Here is a 19,019-nt window from a genome sequence, read left to right on the forward strand (position 1 = left end):
ATAGGGAGATGTGGACTGAAAGGCCATATTTTACTGACTATTTTTAAAATTAGGGAAGTACAGTGGAAATTTTATTTTGCTCCATAATGGCAGATTCTATTCATGTTTTGAAATCATTGTTAATCGAGAAGAAGACCAGTCACGATCAGCCCCACTTCAGGTCTTCATTGAGGCAGAGCAACACACCTCCACCAGGCCCTTCATTTCATCAAGGGGAAGCAACACACCTCCACAAGATGAAATGCATCACTAAGGCAATTCACACTCCCAATGTCTTTATTATTATTAGCAATTTTGAAATGTGGCAACTGGTAATCTAGTCCATACCTTCTCTATATTATTAAAAGGCATTATGTGAAACCCTCAACTGACCAAAACTATGATGAGCAGCTATGAAAGGTCTGGAAATCAAACCCTATGAGGAATGGTTAAAGGATCTGGTATCGATCCTTTAGTCTACAGAAAAGACTACTAAAGGGAAATACAATAGTCTTCAAATATATGATGGGCTGTCACACAGAACAGGAAGTGTATTTTCTATTGCCCCAGAGGGCAGGACCAGGACAAATGAGCTAATTCCACAAGGAAGTGGGACAAGTCCACAAGGAATGTGAAGAGGGACTCCCTGACTTTGTTAGCAGTTAGCCATGGAACAGGCTGCCACAGGAAGTGGTGAGTTTTCCTTTGCTGGAGGTCATCAAACAAAAACTGGATGGTCATCATCAGAAATGTTTTAGTGGATCTTGCACCAAGCAGGCAATTGTATTAAATGACCCCTACAGTCCCTTCCAGCTGGATGATGCTTTGATTCTATGAAATAAATCTAAAAACAGGTTTTCTTTATTTATGATAAATAATTTAGTTAAATAATCAAGGATACAAGAGTAGTGTAGAAGAAGACCTGTATAGGAAGGATAACAATAGCAGGGATAGCTTTGACGGTGTGGTCAGTGAGCTAGAGCCAGACATCCTGAAGAGTGAGGTTGAATGGGCCTTAAGAAGCATTGCTAATAACAAGGCAGAAGGAGATGACGGCATCCCAGCTGAACTGTTCAAAGTCTTGCGAGATGATGCTGTCAAGGTAATGCATGCTATATGCCAGCAAATTTGGAAAACACAAGAATGGCCATCAGATTGGAAAAAATCAACTTATATCCCCATACCAAAACAGGGAAACACTAAAGAATGTTCAAACTATCGAACAGTGGCACTCATTTCACATGCCAGTAAGGTAATGCTAAAGATCCTGCAAGGTAGACTTCAGCAGTTCATGGAGCGAGAATTGCCAGATGTACAAGCTGGGTTTAGAAAAGGCAGAGGAACTAGGGACCAAATTGCCAATATCTGCTGGATAATGGAAAAAGCCAGGGAGCTTCAGAAAAACATCTATTTTGGTTTTATTGACTATTCTAAAGCCTTTGACTGTGTGGACCATAACAAATTGTGGCAAGTTCTTAGTGGTATGGGGATACCAAGTCATCTTGTCTGCCTCCTGAAGAATCTGTATAACGACCAAGTAGCAGCAGTAAGAACAGACCACGGAACAACGGACTGGTTTAAGATTGGGAAAGGAGTATGGCAGGGCTGTATACTCTCACCCTACCTTTTCAACTTGTATGCAGAACACATCATGCAACCAGCTGGGCTTGAGGAATCCAAGGCTGGAGTTAAAATCTCTGGAAGAAACATTAACAATCTCAGATATGGCTGAAAGAGAAGAGGAACTGAGGAGCCTTATGATGAAGGTGAAAGAAGAAAGTGCAAAAGCTGGCTTGCAGCTAAACCTCAAAAAAACCAAGATTATGGCAACCAGCTTGATTGATAACTGGCAAATAGAGGGAGAAAATGTAGAGGCAGTGAAAGACTTTGTATTCCTAGGTGCAAAGATTACTGCAGATGCTGACTGCAGTCAGGAAATCAGAAGACGTTTAATCCTTGGGAGAAGAGCAATGACAAATCTTGATAAAATAGTTAAGAGCAGAGACATCACACTGACAAGAAAGGTCTGCATAGTTAAAGCAACGGTGTTCCCCATAGTAACATATGGATGCGAGAGCTGGACCATAAGGAAGGCTGAGAGAAGGAAGATCGATGCTTTGGAACTGTGGTGTTGGAGGAAAATTCTGAGAGTGCCTTGGACTGCAAGAAGATCCAACCAGTCCATCCTCCAGGATATAAAGCCAGACTGCTCACTTGAGGGAATGATATTAAAGGCAAAACTGAAATACTTTGGCCACATAATGAGAAGGCAGGACCCCCTGGAGGAGATGCTGATGCTAGGGAGAGTGGAGGGCAAAAGGAAGAGGGGCCGACCAAGGGCAAGATGGATGGATGATATTCTAGAGGTGACGGACTCGTCCCTGGGGGAGCTGGGGGTGTTGACAACCGACAGGAAGCTCTGGCGTGGGCTGGTCCACGAAGTCACGAAGAGTCGGAAGCGACTAAACGAATAAACAACAACAAGAGCAGTGAGAGTTTCTGAATGTGGAATAGTTTATTTTGGTAGAATGGGTCTGGGGGGAAATGGACAAGGAAGAAGAAAGAAGATAAAGGAACTAGAGTGAATGTGGAGGGATACAGGAAGAGAACATACCAGTCCTGCATGAAAAAGTAATAGAAGATAGATTACTCTCCCAACAGAATGAATATGAGTGCAAGGTAAGAAGAAGTGAAATCTGCTTAGAAAACAGTGAAAATTATTATGTTATAGAGTGCTAAAGGGAACAAAGAATGGTTAAGATTAAACAAGGCAGAGAAAACAGTGATTGTGAAGAAAACAAAAAATGTGTTGAAAATGGGTGAATTGGGAGCCCCCAGCAGAGTGAATGGAATTAAAAATAAAAATTTTAAATGATTTAGGGTGAAACAGAAATGAGGGATTGCTGGAAAGAGCATTTTAAATATTGGTATGGAAATTATCATGATTTATAAAAGATTGGAACTGAAACTAATGCTGTAAATATTAGTACTCAAGAAAAAATGATCGAAATGGGTGAGAAGTCATAAATGGGTGAGAATGTTGAGAAATGGTAAGCAATGGGAGAAATGTTAAAATATGCTTGTGGTTTGTTTATTGAATGGAGCTGACATTTAATGTTTGTGTGAGAAAACTTTTTCTGCCTGACAATTGGAAGAACGCCAATTTTATACCCCTATACAAAGGGAAAGGTAGCAAGAATGAATACAAACGCCACAGCCCAATTAGTTTGTTAATTGTTCCTAAGAAGGTATTTGGCAGAATTCTGACTGAAAGTACATGAGAGGTGGCAATTAGTAAAGTGTTAAAAGTACAAGGTGGCTTTATGCTGGGCAGTTATATAATCCAGATTTTTATTTATTTATTTATCAAACTTTATCACCACCCATCTCCCTCCCAAGGAGGGACTTTTTGTTCTCTAGGTGGTCACTTTTGTTGATTTAGAGGAAGTGTGTAATACAGATGGTCCTTGTTCAACAATCACTTGTTCAGCAACCATTCAAACTTACAATGGTGCTGAAAGAGTGGTAGTTGTGACCAGTCCTCAGAGTTCCAGCCATCAAGGCAAGTCATGATCGTGTAATTGCGATTTCACATGCAAAGTCAACAGGGAAGTCAGCACGAAGTCAGAAGTCACGGTCATGTGAGGTCCTCGCTTAACGACCCGCACAGTCCTCGCCTAATAATGACAACTAGGACTACTGGAACTGCCATTGCTAAGGAGCACAGTCACATGACATCACGCTTTAAGACTGCATCACTTAGCAATGGCAATTTCAGTTCCTATTGCTGTCATAAACCAAGGACAGCCTGTAAAGTGAATAGGTTTGAGCTATGGAGTGTTTTGCACAAATAAGCAGTTGAAGGATGGACTCTTAGAGCTGTAGGAGCAGTTTATGATGGAGTAAAGCATGTGTGAGAACAAAATGGAATGCTTAGCAAATGACTCAACACTGAGCAGCACTGATTTTCTAGTGATCTAGAGGAAAGAGTGGGAGGGAATGCAAAATATCCCAGATAGAAGGCAGAGCTTACCAGAGGGATAGGGAACTCTTCCTGTTGAAGGACCTGATGGCTTCCCAGGACGCAGATTACATCAACGGGCAGGACTTTCCTTCTGTAAAACCCTGCCCAAAGCTTAGCCCCCTCAGGAAAATCCAATGCCTTAGACCAGGGTACTGATTTTCTCCATTGAGGAGGAGGAAAAGAGGGAAGTCCTTTTCCTCATAATGAAGGTGAAAAGTGATGGCTCCCTTCTTTTCACTCCACCAAAGAACTTTCCTCATGAAAAAAGGGTCATTTTACCCAGTGGCCTTCTGCAATGGCATGTTTGGTTATGGGCAGGATTTGAGGCTAGGGCCAAGGATTCTGCTTCACATTAATGTTACTGAATGACATCCAGCTACAACATACACTTTTCCATCACTGTTTTAAAGGCAAGAGGCAAGAAGGTTAACCAGTGTTTCATTACTTGTGTCACATTTGCAACTAGTTTAAATCTCCTTGGCATTAGTCAACATTTGCTCTTAACAAACGGGGGGGGGGATGTTTTGTTTTGCCATGTTGTTTTGATTACCTTGAGTAAAGAAGAATGGGGAACACGAAACTTTTTTGTGTCTTCCTGAAACATCTGTGGAACTTGGACTTTAATATCCCAAGGTCGAGGAGATACGCCATTTTGTGGACCGTCTACCGAAGCATCTGATAAGATAAAACAGATAGATGCTATCTTTACTGTATGGAGGCTATAATCCAATGTAAGATTAAGTACATTTAAATCCATTGCAATCAATTAAACTAACATTTTAGAAGTGTATCTTTGAATTATTTTTATTCCGATCAGACATTCCTATCAAGTTTCATATCCATTGTGGCTGATCCATAGAACTGCATTTATTTTAATACATCATTACATTCTTTTAATAATGCATTAAAATACTTTTATTGTGTTGAGAGTACAGATAATAGAATCTTGCAATCTATTCAGCCGGCTTACGTCATTTTAGCCTGGATATGGGACTATTAGGGAGCCAGCTTGGTGTAGTGGTTAAGACACCAGACTAGAAACTGGGAGACCGGGAGTTCTAGTCCTGCCTTAGGCACAAAGCCAGCTGGGTGACCTTGGGCCAGTCACTCTCTCAGCCCCAGGAAGCAGGCAATGGCAAACCACTTCTGAAATCTTGCCAAGAAAACTGCAGGGACTTGTCTAGCCAGTCGCCAGGAGTCAAGACTGACTCAAAGGCACACACACACACACCCCTAAGCGGGGGACTATTAGGCTTAAAGTCTGGGTATATATTTATTGTTAGTGATTGTCAGAAAAGCGTGCCTGGAATTTTCCTGTCTTTGAGTACAACACATGTTGACTAGGAGGGAAGGGGGAAGGTTCATTTGTTGCTCTGTCTCAGGCAGCAAAATGATTTGTGCCAGCTGTCATTTATATTGCTTTCTCCTTTTCCCACTTCCCAATTACTTGCCAGGCTGTTGCCATCAGCCACTGAAGAGAAGAAGAAAGAGAGAAATAAAGGCAGAAACAAAAGAGTGGATAAATCCCCTCATTTCTGTGCTGTTTATATCTTTTCTTACAGATATAGATCAGAGAGAGAGAACAAGATTTCTGATAACAGGTAGAGTCAGAGATTGATTACAGATGGAAAATCTGTCTCTGTGGAAAATATTTCACAAAGAATTCATCACAAGTTCCAACCTGGATTCAAAGGCTGCGAGTTAAACCATTTCTTTTTATTGCATCACATCAATTACAACCATTAAAAATATTTCACAAACAGTATATTCCCACTTCGTTTAGAATCAAGGGAACCACTCCAATATTATATTAAATTTTTATATCAGATATTGACAGGCTTTCTTGAAAGCCTTTTTAAAAGATAGGAAAAGAATTTGTGATCTGAATTTGATGAATCAGCTGGGAAGTCGTTATGGCATAAAATTCTCTCCACATCCATTTCAGTGAGTCATCTTGAATTGGCCATAAAAATAATTCATAGATTGCACTATACTGCACAAAATTACATTTTATTGATCAAAACTTTTCTTGATTGTATTGCAGGAGTTACAAGCAAACTGATACATATTTCAGCCTCTCCTAGCCCTTTTAGATATTCATTTGGGTTAAAGCGTTTTAAGGAAACTGGAAAAAAGTACTGAACAAACTTTAGTAATTAATCTTCCTACAGGTATGATTTCCATGTTTCTCCAAACTTATAAATCAGTGCAACAGAAGAGACTGAATCAGTTTTTGTTTTTTTTCTGTTAGCTCCCAGATTTATGACTGGAAAATACTGCAATATTTTCTTTGGATCAATGGCATTTTACAGTGGGAAATTGTATTGGCTGCAAAAATAACACAATAACGAACAGTCTTGAAGAACTCTCCCATTAAGAATTGTTTTATTCAGTTTTTCATTTGATTTTTCACTCCATTTTTAGCTCTAATATTAGAATATTTTCTAAAAGATTATGTTCAGCTACAGAATTGTTCAGGATAGAACTACTGAATGGAGAAGTTTAACAAGTTTAATTTCTTCTTAAAATCACATCCATAATTGCATAACTGTGTTTTAATGCTCCCAAGTGTTGTAGGTGTGAATTTCTTTTCTGTTGATGTTTTCTTTTTCCCTCCTCATTTTAATCATTTTAAAAACTATTTTTGTTGTGTTTCTAGTTCACTTTTCTAGAAAGATAGGAAAAACAACCTGTTTTTTTATATAGAAAACAACCAGTTTTAATTTAAAAAAAAAAAACACCAACTCACTTGTGAGAGAAAAGTAAGAGGGGAAGAGGATGAAATTTTGCCTGCAGGTGATACCTGAGGAACAGAAGAAAATGGCCCTGTTTGGTCATTTTCTGTTTCTTCCTCTTTCTATTGTGGGAGGGACAACAAGCCTTATTGACTGGCAGTGCTTATAGTGCCTGCCTTTTCCTTTTAGAGATAATTCCCTCCTCCCTAGCCCCATTCTTTTTCTTTGCTTTCCTGGATGTTTGGACATGTGGATGCTTCCACATGTTGCTTGCTTGTTTTTTCTGTTGCTCTATAGGTCCATTAAAACTTGGTAGCAAGGAAGACCTGATACCTTCACTTCATAGAAGCAAAGTAGCATTCGATGAAACTTTGTAGCTTCATTCCAATATGTCCAGGCTGCTACTTAAAGATTTAAAAAAGAAAAAAGAAAAAGGGAAGGGAAGCTTTGTAGTACTGTGGGAAAGAGTGGGAAAGCAAGGAGAACATGCATCAATTACCAGACCAGAAACTCACTGGGAGATGTAAGAGCTGAATGGATTAATGAGCTTCTAAAGGGGGTGGGAAAACATAGGGCAAGGACAGTCCATTGACTTAAAAGACCATTGTTGGATCAACTGCAATTTAATAATTTTAAAAAGCAGCTGCTGGCCAGGGAGAACATAGGGATCCAAGATTCATTCATTGGGAGCTGGAATGGGCTGGATGGGCTGGAAGTAGGTAGAAGATTACACCATCCATTCATATACTGAAGGAGCAGTGAATGGCCCAAGCAGAAAAAGTAGATCTGCCTTCCATCTCCTTCTCCAGGATTCATACGAGATAGCTGGGAAAAGACTCCTTTGTTTCAGGGTGAGAGAGATTCCCTGAATCTCAAGAAGGGGGATTCTGCCAAAATTCAAATTCTGAAGGAGAGCCCATATGGAGACCACATATGCTTGTCTATCATTTATTCATGTTTTGCTCCTTTTTGAGGGACAATGTTTAAAGGGAATGTTCTTCTGCATTTTTTAATCTCCCTGAATATGAGAAAACCTGGTCTGCCTAGGGATTTCCCTGTTTTGTTTCTAAATAGTTAGCACAAAATCTCTGAACTCTATTAGAAAGGCTTATGTTTGTTGTTTATTCGTTTAGTCGCTTCCGACTCTTTGTGACTTCATGGACCAGCCCACGCCAGAACTTCCTGTTGGTCGTCACCACTCCCAGCTCCCCCAAAGACAAATTTGTCACCTCTAGAATATCATTCATCCATCTTGCCCTTGGTCAGCCCCTCTTCCTTTTCCCTTCCACTTTCCATAGCATCATCATCTTCTCCAGGGTGTCCTGTCTTCTCATTATGTGGCCAAAGTATTTCAGTTTTGCCTTTAACATCATTCCCTCAAGTGAGCAGTCTGGCTTTTTTTTCCTGGAGTATGGACTGGTTTGATCTTCTTGCAGTCCAAGGCACTCTCAGAATTTTCCTCCAACACTACAGTACAAAAGCATCTATCTTCCTTCTCTCAGCCTTCCTTATGGTCCAGCTCTCGCAGCCATATGTTCCTACGGGGAACACCATTGCTTTAACGATGCGGACCTTTGTTGTCAGTGTGATGTTTCTGCTCTTAACTATTTTATCGAGATTTGTCATTGCTCTTCTCCCAAGGATTAAGTGTCTTCTGATTTCCTGACTGCAGTAAGCATCTGCAGTAATCTTTGCACCTAGGAATACAAAGTCTTTCACTGCTTCTACATTTTCTCCCTCTATTTGCCAGTTATCAATCAAGCTGGTTGCCATAATCTTTTTGAGGTTTAGCTTCAAGCCAGCTTTTGCACTTTCTTCTTTCACCTTCATCATAAGGCTCCTCAGTTCCTCTTCGCTTTCAGCCATCAAAGTGGTATCATCTGCATATCTGAGATTGTTCATGTTTCTTCCAGTGATTTAATCCCCAGCCTTGGATTCCTCAAGCCCAGCACATTGCTTGATGTATTCTGCATACAAGTTGAATAGGTAGGGTGAGAGTATACAGCCCTGCCGTACTCCTTTCCCAATCTAAAACCAGTCCATTCTTCCATGGTCTGTTCTTACCATTGCTACTTGGTCATTATACAGATTCCTCAGGAGGCATACAAGATGATTTGGTATCCCCATACCATTAAGAATTTGCCACAATTTGTTATGGTCCACACAGTCAAAGGCTTTAGAATAGTCAATAAAACAGAAATAGATGTTTTTCTGAAACTCCCTGGCTTTTTCCATTATCCAGCGGATATTGGCAATTTGGTCTCTAGTGCTTTTTCTAAACCCAGCTTGTACATCTGGTAAGTCTCGCTCCATGAATTGCTGAAGTCTACCTTGCAGGATCTTGAGCATTACCTTACTGGCATGTGAAATGAGTGCCACTGTTCGATAGTTTGAACATTCTTTAGTGTTTCCCTTTTTTGGTATGGGGATATAAGTCGATTGTTTCCAATCTGATGGCCATTCTTGTGTTTTCCAAATTTGCTGGCATATAGCATGCATTACCTTGACAGCATCATCTTGCAAGATTTTGAACAGTTCAGCTGGGATGCTGTCATCTCCTGTGCCTTGTTATTAGCAATGCTTCTTAAGGCCCATTCAACCTCACTCTTCAGGATGTCTGGCTCTAGCTCACTGACCACACCATCAAAGCTATCCCCGATATTGTTATCTTTCCTATACAGGTCTTCTGTATATTCTTGCCACCTTTTCTTGATCTCTTCTTCTTCTGTTAGGTCCTTGCCATCTTTGTTTTTGATCATACCCATTTTGCCTGGAATTTACCTCCGATGTTTCTAATTTTCTGGAAGAGGTCTCTTGTCCTTCCTATTCTATTGTCTTCTTCCACTTCTGTGCATTGCTTGTTTAAAAATAATTCTTTGTCTCTTCTGGCTAACATCTGGAATTTTGCATTTAATTGGGCATATCTCCCCTTATCGCTGTTGCCTTTTGCTTTCCTTCTTTCTTGGGCTACTTCTAGTGTCTCAGCAGACAGCCATTTTGCCTTCTTGGTTTTCTCTTTCTTTGGGATGTAGTTTGTTGCCGCCTCCTGAACAATGTTGCACACTTCTGTCCATAGTTCTTCCAGGACCCTATCTACTAAGTCCAGTCCCTTAAATCTATTCTTCACCTCCACTACATATTCCTTAGGAATATCAGTGAGCTCATATCTAGCTGATCTGTGGGTCTTCCCTAATCTCTTTAGTCTGATCCTAAATTATGCAAGAAGAAGTTCATGATCCGAACTACAGTCAGCTCCAGGTCTTGTTTTTACCGACTGTATAGATGTCCGCCACCTTTGGCTGCAAAGGATGTAGTCAATCTGATTTCGGTGTTGTTCATCTGGTGAAGTCCATGTCTAAAGCCATCTCTTAGGTTGTTGCAAGAGAGTGTTTGTTATGCAGAGTGAGTTGTCTTGGCAAAATTCTATCAGCCTATGTCCTGCTTCATTTTGTTCTCCCAGGCCATGCTTACCTGTAATTCTAGGTGTCATTTGACTGCCCACCTTAGCATTCCAGTTTCCTTTGATGAAAATAACATCACTTTCAGGTGTATTGTCCAGTAGTTGCTGCAGATCCTCATAGAACTGCTCTACTTCAGCTTCTTCAGCATCTGTGCTTGGGGCATATATTTGGATCACTGTGATGTTAGATGGCTCGCCCTGAATTCAAATTGAGATCATTCTGTCGTTTTTTGAATTGTATCCAAGCACTGCTTTAGCCACTTTACTATTAATTATGAAGGCTACTCCATTTCTTCTGTGGTCCTCTTGTCCACAGTAGTAGATCTGGTGGTCATTTGATGTGAAGTGGCCCATTCCAGTCCATTTCAGTTCACTGACGCCCAAAATGTCTACCTTGAATCTTGACATCTCACCAATAACCACATCCAATTTGCCCTGGCTCATAGATCTTACATTCCAGGTTCCAATGGTGTGTTGATCCTTAGAACATCGGATTCGCCGTTCACCACCAGTACCGTCGGCCGGTAGCCGTCCTTTCGGCTTTGAGCTAGCTGCGTCATCACGTCTGGGGCTAGTTGAACTCATCCTCTGTTCCTCCCCAGTAGCATTTTGACCATCTTCCAACCTGGGGGTCTCATCTTCCGATGGTATACCGACATATCTCTGGTTGTACTGATCCATTTAGTTTTCATGGCAAGAATACTGGGGTGGGTTGCCATTACCTTCCCCAGGGATCGCATTTAGTCTGACCTCTCTGTCATGACCTTCCCATCTTGGGTGGCCCTTCACGGTTTAGCTCATGGCATCATTGAGGTGCTCAAGCTCCAGCACCACGACAAGGTAACAATCCTTTGCTGAAGAGAAAGGCTTATAGGTCATGCCAATCCCTTTAGCAAGAGGCTATTACTTTTCTGGAAAAACTATTCCACTTCACATTAACAAAACTATCAGTTCAAGCAAGTCTGTATATGTAAGATGTTCAGGGTCCTTTTGTGTTATGCCAAGAGTAAGTTGATAGAAAGGCCTTGTTTTTCCTCCCCTAAAGTACCTAAGAATATTTTTTCTATTGACTCAAGGCGCAAGCACACACTGACCATTTTTAGCATCTGAAAGAACGCAGAAGTGCTGCAGCATGGTAACTTTGCCTTTGCTAGAGGTCTTCAAACAGAGTGGGGATGGTCATTGGTCAGAAAGGCTCTAGTGCAGTGTTTTTCAACCTTCACAACTTGAAGATGTGTGGACTTCAATTCCCAGAATTCTCTAGCAAGCAAGGAGACACATCTTCAAGTTGCCAAGGTTGAGAAACACTGCTCTAGTGGATCCTGCAGTTGGTAGGGGACTGGACTAAATGATCTCTAGGATTATTTCCAACCCCATGATTCTATAATATACAGAAACAAATTGTTTATACTATGTTAAATGTTTACATGTCATTAACATTTAATAATCGATTTCAGGAGTCAAGTTCTTGTTTTTAATATTTAGATGCATTTTTTTTTTCTATTTGGCTGGCTGGCCTGCTATCTAAACATTTCCCTGCCTTGTGGCTGGAAGTGTGTAGCATATAAATGAACAAAATACATGCATTTATATCCTGCTGAAGGCAGAAGGCATGCTCTTGCCTCATTTTTTTTACACCAACAGCAACCATTTGAGAAGGTGGGTTGAATTAAGAGAAGGTGACCAGCCCAAAGTCACACAGTGGCCAAAGGAGAACTGGAAACTCAAGTTTCCTTGAACTCAGGGCAGGCCACCTTAACAGCTAACACTGGTTATGCATGTGGCAATATGGATATCCTTGTCTCTTCTCTTAAGATTGTAGAGGTGCTGCAACTTTGGCTCTGTCTATTGTTCTTCAGGATTAAATAAAGAAAAAGAACTGATTCCTATTATAAGAACAGAGGGAATGCGAATGGAGCAACTAACTCTAGTTAGTTAAAATTCTGGGATGAAAATGCTTCCTCATATCTCTACAAAGATTATTGTTCAAAGAAGACATACTCTTCCCTTACTTTCCTGGATTGGTGAAAAGTGTTAGCTGTGACTTACATCTAACCTGGCCACCACCTCATTTACCAGCACACAATGGAGAATTCAGAAAGAAAGAAAGACAGCTCCTCTGGATGTAATTAATGAGCACTGCCAGTTTTAAAAGTGTTCAATCAACCCACATATCAGGGGTCCTGTTCCTTGATCTTCCTTTGCATAATGGTATGATGGTGAAAATTGTATCACCATTTCTACTGTATCATAGCCACAACCTGATTATGCATTTAACAAGATAGAGTCAAGAAATATTGAAAATTCTATTACACTGCTGTGGCCTTCCGGATGTTGTTGAACTGGAAGCACCCTTCACCTTTGGCCAGATGAGTATTTGAAGGACACAGTTTCCCATCTACAAATGTTATCTTTGAACAGATCTATCCAGGCTATGTTGTATGACAGTTGTCTGTTTTAATGGCATTTATTCTAAATACCAGAGGAGTTGAAACCAAAACACTTAAAATCTGTTGACAAGTGGCTTAATTAGATGCTGTCAAATTTGGCCTGACCTCAGCTAATTGTACAGACAAATGTTGGCCATCTCAGCCTAACACTAGTGATAATTCCAGGACATCCCTGTGATCTTTTTGTTCCTGTCCATTCACCTTTTATCTTGCCAACCGTAGTCATGTTTTTCTAATGTATCATCTGCTCACACCACATGTGCTTAGGATATGAGTTTCTGCATACATAGCATCACCTCAAGGGAACAGTCCATTTTGACTTAGGACAGGAGAGACTGATTGGTTGTTCCTGCAGTTCATAGCGCGCTTGCAGTCCATAATTTGATGGCATCTATCTTCCTTCTTTTAACCTTTTTCAGCATTTAGCTTTCAACAACCATAGATTACTACTTGAAAAATGCTTTAGCTGTCCTGATAGAACTGTTTATAGAGCTATCTTTGTTTTTCATGATCTTGTCATTGTTTTCTTTCCTAGGATTAATAACTTCTTTGCTTCTCCATCATTCTGTCCATTTCTATCTATTTAGTTTAGTTTAGTACCACCTTCACTGCTGGGTGAAATTGGCTTTGGCTTCTTCATATTTAATATTAATTCAGATTTTTCACTTTCCACTTTTACTTACATAATGAGTTCTTCTAAATAATCTTTACTTTCAGCTAACAAAATCATGTCAACAGTGTATCTCAAATAGTGGTTCAACTTCCAGTTTTGATTCCAGCGATTATCCCTTCTAATTCTGCCATTTGCTCTATAAATTAAATGTATATGGGGACAATATGTATCTATATCTCATTGCTTTTCTCATTCTGAATCATGAGTTTCACCAAAGTCAGTTCTCAGAATAGCTTATTGTGCATGTAGGGAATAGTCAGGCACACCCATTAGCCTTAGTATATTCTACGTTCTGGCATTGGCTACACAATCAAATACTTTGTAGTCAATAAAACAAAGATAAATTGTCCTATATTCTTTTGATCGCTCCATTCTCCACCTTATATTAGCTAACTGGACATGTATCCCTTTGCTGTTTCTGAAACCTGCCTGTTCATTTTCATTTCCCTCTCCACATAAAACTCTATCCTTCCTTGTAAGATCTTAAGCTAAACTTTAATTGTGTGAGGAATAAAGGTAAGTGGCTTAATAATTTGTACATTCTCTTGTATATACTTATCTTTTTTTTTAATCTCTAGAGCAGAGTTCCTCAACCTTGGCAACTCTAAACTGTGCAGACTTCAACTCCCAGAATTCCCCAGCCAGTTTTGCTGGGAGTTGAAGTCCGCACAGCTTGGAGTTGCCAAGGTTGAGGAACCCTGTTCTAGAGCACACATTTTGTTGACAAAGCACTGTTGGGGGCAGTTATTAACTGTCTCTTCTCCTGCAGTTTTAAAGAGTTCAACAGGTGTCAGATCCCCCCGATCAAAGGTTTCACAAAACCCCTTATCAGAGCATCTCTCATCATTTCCTTCTCCAAGGAATGGAATCTGTGTTGCTGAATGGGAGGGGGTGTGAAGTTGGAGTGTGAAGTGGTTTATTATGGCTATGGAGGACATCAAGGACGCAGGGTTGAGATATGCCAGGAATACCATCTGGATGGGAGGGGGAGTGACATGGTTTCATGGGAAAGGGGACTAACTAAGTGAATGTAGTTTTTAAGTTAGCTTTGAGTGGGAAATCTTTATTTGCAGCTTGCCTTCTGTACCATTCATTATGCTTCATTAAAACAGTTAAAGGAATCCCAGCCTCCTGACTGTGGTTGCATGAATGCTCGAATGATCAGGTGCTGACAACAGGTATTTCACTTGTGCATGGTATTTTACTATTTGACAGCTGATCTATTACTGGTCATATATCTCCACCTAGTGGAGTCAGTTCCTGGATATATTTTCTCTCTACAAATATTTCTCTCATTCTATATAAAGATTCAATATAGTCTTTTAACCTAATTTGCTTCTGTTAAGATGTCTTCTATTATTATTCTTTAGTAATCTTAGATTAGATGTGAATTTTCCTTTGCTTTCCTCTATTTGTTGACAATCATAACGAAGATATTGTTCCTTGTCCTTTGTTATTTGATGTTGTAAATATACATTCAGTCATCATACATTGTTACTGTTGCCCAAAGCTTTTATCCTTTGTCTTTCTTTGACTATATTGATCATTTGTTCTGAAACTTGGAACTTAGATCTCTTTGAAATAAAGGGGAACATTTTTTTTCTCATTCTGTTTTCACAAAATCTATTATTTCTCTCCACAGGTCCTTGAGTTCTCTTTTGCCTAAGGTAAGCACACTGAATCTGTTCCTTATATTGACCTTACAGTCTCACTAGATAGCCTTCAAGTCATTTCTTGCCAGCACACCTAGTTCCTTTAATCTTCTTCTAACATCAGGTTTCTCCGTTTTTCCATTTAGGTATTCTAATCACCCCATTAGTAGTATTTTGTCCTTTCCAAATGCTGCATTTATCAAATCTTGATTTTTTTTTATCTCAGTGTCTTCCACCACTTTGTCTCTAGTAAGTGCATAAATCTGTAAAATATTAATGTTCCCTGGATATCCACCAATTCTAATAAATAATGTTCCTATCATTTATTGGCTTATTACTGAGCACATACCATAATAGCTCATTCCAATTCCCCTAAGTTCACTTTTCCCTAAAATATGCAGTTGAGTACACAACATTTCCACTTTCACAACTTAATATTTTTCTTGGTTCTTTGTACCATATATATATATATATATATATATATATATATATATATATATATATATATATATATATATCTCCTTGTAAGACAAGAAATTTCTCTTTCAGGACTGCGCAATCAGTAGCCAGAGTTCCCTGTGGCTTTGCTCTGACCATGTCATCCCCTCCAGATCTACTCATGAAAGCCTGATGCTGTTCCCCAGGAACTAGAGGAGTATCATCTGTCCTGGGAGGTTCTCATCATCTGGCACCCAAACTCAGCTAAACGTTACAGCCAGATCCAAACATGTTTCTCGTCAATAAAACCAAAGTGGTTTGCCAGTGCCTTCTTTCAGGTTTGTTTTTGAAATGTGTTCTCTTAGGTGGATTGATTTCCCTCATGCCTGCAGAACCCTACCTGTCCTTACTTCATTTGTGAATTACCCTTCCACTTTTCACCATACCAGGTAGGATGATCCTACCAAGAGCTCATATTCCCACTGTTGCATCTCTTTGAGTCATTGAAACTACTGGGAAGGATCCATTAAAGAAATGGCTGTTTTTTAAAAAACAATCCCTCATGGGTCAAAATTTTCTCAGCAATATGTAGGCATGTGTGTGTGGGGGAGAGAGAGAGAGAGAGAGAGAGATTTGTAGAAACAGCCTTTTTTTTTACTAGAAGAGATCAGAGGTTTCTTAGCATGCAGCTGGACAATCAAAATATCTTCCATACAATATTACAACACTGTGGCAATGAATTACATCTGTTATGTACACAGAGTAAATTACTTTGATTCAAACATTCATTGTTCAATTCCACTGAATGTTTATCATTTGTTTGGTATTTGTTCATGGGAGATTTAGAGATTTGGTTTTGTTTTATGAATACATTTTTTCTAATTTTATGGACAGATGCTACCGAGAATTAGCTCCTTGTGTGGCTGAATATTGTCTCTCATAAGTGTTCATGATAAATTATTTCCTAATGTGAAAGCTATAAGGGACGCGGTGGCGCTGCGGGTTAAACCGCTGAGCTGTTGATCGGAAGGTCGGCGGTTCGAAACCACGCAGCGGGGTGAGCTCCCGTTGCTCGTCCCAGCTCCTGCACACCAAGCAGTTCGAAAACATGCAAATGTGAGTAGATTAATTGGTACCGCTTTGGCGGGAAGGTAACGGCATTCCGTGAGTCATGCTGGCCACATGACCCGGAAGTGTCTATGACAACGCCGGCTCCAAGGCTTAGAAACGGAGATGAGCACCGCCCCCTAGAGTCGGACACGACTGGACTTTACGTCAAGGGAAACCTTTACCTTTACCTTTAATGTGAAAGCTAGGATTTTCAGGGGTTTGTATCAAATGTCACACGTATGGAATGTTACATCAAATTTGTCCATGTGTGACACATATGTACATATGTGGAAACTATGAGTCCTAAACACACTTGTAGGTTCAGTTTAATACAAATGATGGTTTACCAGTGGTGTATACAGGTTGTTTGTATTTGATTACTGGGCCCTTCTCTGCCAAGAACTCTTTATAGTGATTCATCTGGAATTAAAACTAATATGTCTTCAAACACTTACTGGTAAAAGGCTCAAATGTCCATTCACATGATCTTGTTTCATTAAAGGTTTCCAGTCGATACTGGGGAGAAACACATCTTGTCATCAAATGCTGATTCTAGAATCCTTAGTCTGAGAAAAAGAATTATTTTTCCACTTTGGATCTTTTGAGACATCAGTTTAACTCACTCATGAATCACCCATCTACCATCGTCAAAGAGGTTTTTGATAAAATGTTATGGAAGCCACTGAAACATTTTGTTTACCCCTATAGGGCTTCAAGAGTCAGTCCAACTTCTGAACAAACATCACCTTTTTCTAGTTTCTAACACTTGCAGAAGTCTCACTTACGCAAGTCTACTAATGTCCACCCCACCTAGCTTTGTTCAGTTGGCACCCACTGGTAACCTGTCCAAAGACGCTCACTCTGTAAAATGTCCGTGGCTTCAGTTCCTGAATGAGGAGCTCCCCTGCAGCTCTGTTGCCATAGCAACACTTGGAATTCACGAAGCTGAGCAGTGCACTCCTGGCCATGTCATCTGTCATTCTTGGGATCCTGGGGATTAACAAGACAGAAAGCACACTTTCATTTCTAAAGCATAGATGCATCCAGTCTGTGACATCTCCAGTTAATCAGACTAAGTGTCCTAACAGTCAGGAATCACGCTGAGATGAGGAGTAGGTCTCTAGTGTTTATTACTGCTACAAAAGACAGAAAATCCTAACAAACTGAAGAAGCGTGGGAAAACCCAGACTTATAAACCCCAAAAGTTAAAGTGGGTCTGATCTGTGTCTCTTTGAATGGCTGCTTAATTCCTCAGTACTACGCATGCATTTTCCCCCTGGATAGGGGCCCCCTCCTGCTCACCATCAGTACTCATGACACTAAGTTGAAGCTGATTACCAAGCCTTGCAGCTCAGATGGTACAGAACCATTATCAACTACAAAGAATCACATTGGCTAGCGTTTTTTGTCATGTTTCTTTAATAAATGCCATGCTTTTTAAATAAACTTCACACTTCATTAATAACAAGACTTTCACACTCTTGTTCAGAGTTGGCTGCAATAACAAAGACCTCTTCATGAAAGTTTTGTATCCCAGAATTTCTACATCCAGAGTATATCCACTTAGTTTCAATACATATAATATAGATGAAAGGACAAATGATTTTCAATGTTCTTTGAATCTATATTCTTTTCTACCCTCTGGTGCCTGGATGGCATAGTCAAGAAATTATGTTGTAGAACCTGATAGACTCCTATGAGGGCAAGGATTTTAACTTGGCCCAATCTTGTGTTGTCTTGCTTGGAGACAGCAGCTCATTGAATCTGTGGGTTTAATTTAGCTTTTCCTAAATTGAGCAGGGAAGCAACTCATTATACTGCAAGGGCAAGGGCAAGGAAATTTCCCACGATAAAAAGCAAACAAAAATGTCTTACCTATACTCTAGAAACACAGGGTTGCTCCTCTGTGTGCTAACCTTTTGCATCATCTCTGGAGGTGGAAACAACTTTTTCCTGCCTGGGTGGAGGGTTCAAGGAGGAATGAATAATATGAATAAATACATACAATGATGGGAACAACATGAAAACTAGGAAAAACCATTCATAGTACTGATGTCATGTTCAATCAGACACCTTTCATGTGCTCATGTGGCTGCCTCTGCAGACGATTTATGATGCTTGAGTATTCTCACCAGCTGCTATGTATATGTCTATGTACTCTCTGAATCATATTTATCCTTCCTTCATTCCTTCATTCCTTCATTCATTCTATTTGTATAGCTGCCCATGTCATATTTGTGACTCTTGGTTGCTCATATTCTGTTATATGGCATTTGCCAACTAAGTGCCTGAGGAAGATTAACATGGTAGATATCTCTGTGCTATTAATCACAAGAGTCACATGAAAACAGCTCTATTTTTAGGTAGAGTATTTTTTCCTCTCTTTTTTTTTTGCTAATAGCAACTCATACATTGATGAATACAAAAAAGAATGTTAGTAACCTTTACAAGAATTAATACAAATACTTTATCATGGATAGGACAACTTATGGATAAGG

At 39.9% G+C, this 19,019-nt stretch overlaps 1 protein-coding gene across 1 annotated transcript in view; it reads right to left on the reverse strand.

Moving 5' to 3' along the window:
• SSUH2 (ssu-2 homolog) overlaps window positions 1-18,478 on the reverse strand; it is a 44,443-nt gene extending 25,965 nt beyond the window's left edge. Inside the window, exons 1-4 of the mRNA XM_063296421.1 lie at window positions 18,397-18,478; window positions 17,382-17,511; window positions 16,977-17,037; window positions 4,554-4,678 (exon numbers count right to left, since the gene is read on the reverse strand). Of these exons, the coding sequence (XP_063152491.1) occupies window positions 4,554-4,678; window positions 16,977-17,037; window positions 17,382-17,511; window positions 18,397-18,449 (369 nt within the window). The 5' untranslated portion in view covers window positions 18,450-18,478. The remainder of the gene's footprint in view (window positions 1-4,553; window positions 4,679-16,976; window positions 17,038-17,381; window positions 17,512-18,396) is intronic.
• Between the last annotated feature and the right edge of the window lie 541 nt (window positions 18,479-19,019).

Source organism: Candoia aspera, chromosome 2 (genome assembly GCF_035149785.1).
Source record: "Candoia aspera isolate rCanAsp1 chromosome 2, rCanAsp1.hap2, whole genome shotgun sequence".
Lineage (NCBI taxonomy): Eukaryota > Metazoa > Chordata > Lepidosauria > Squamata > Boidae > Candoia > Candoia aspera.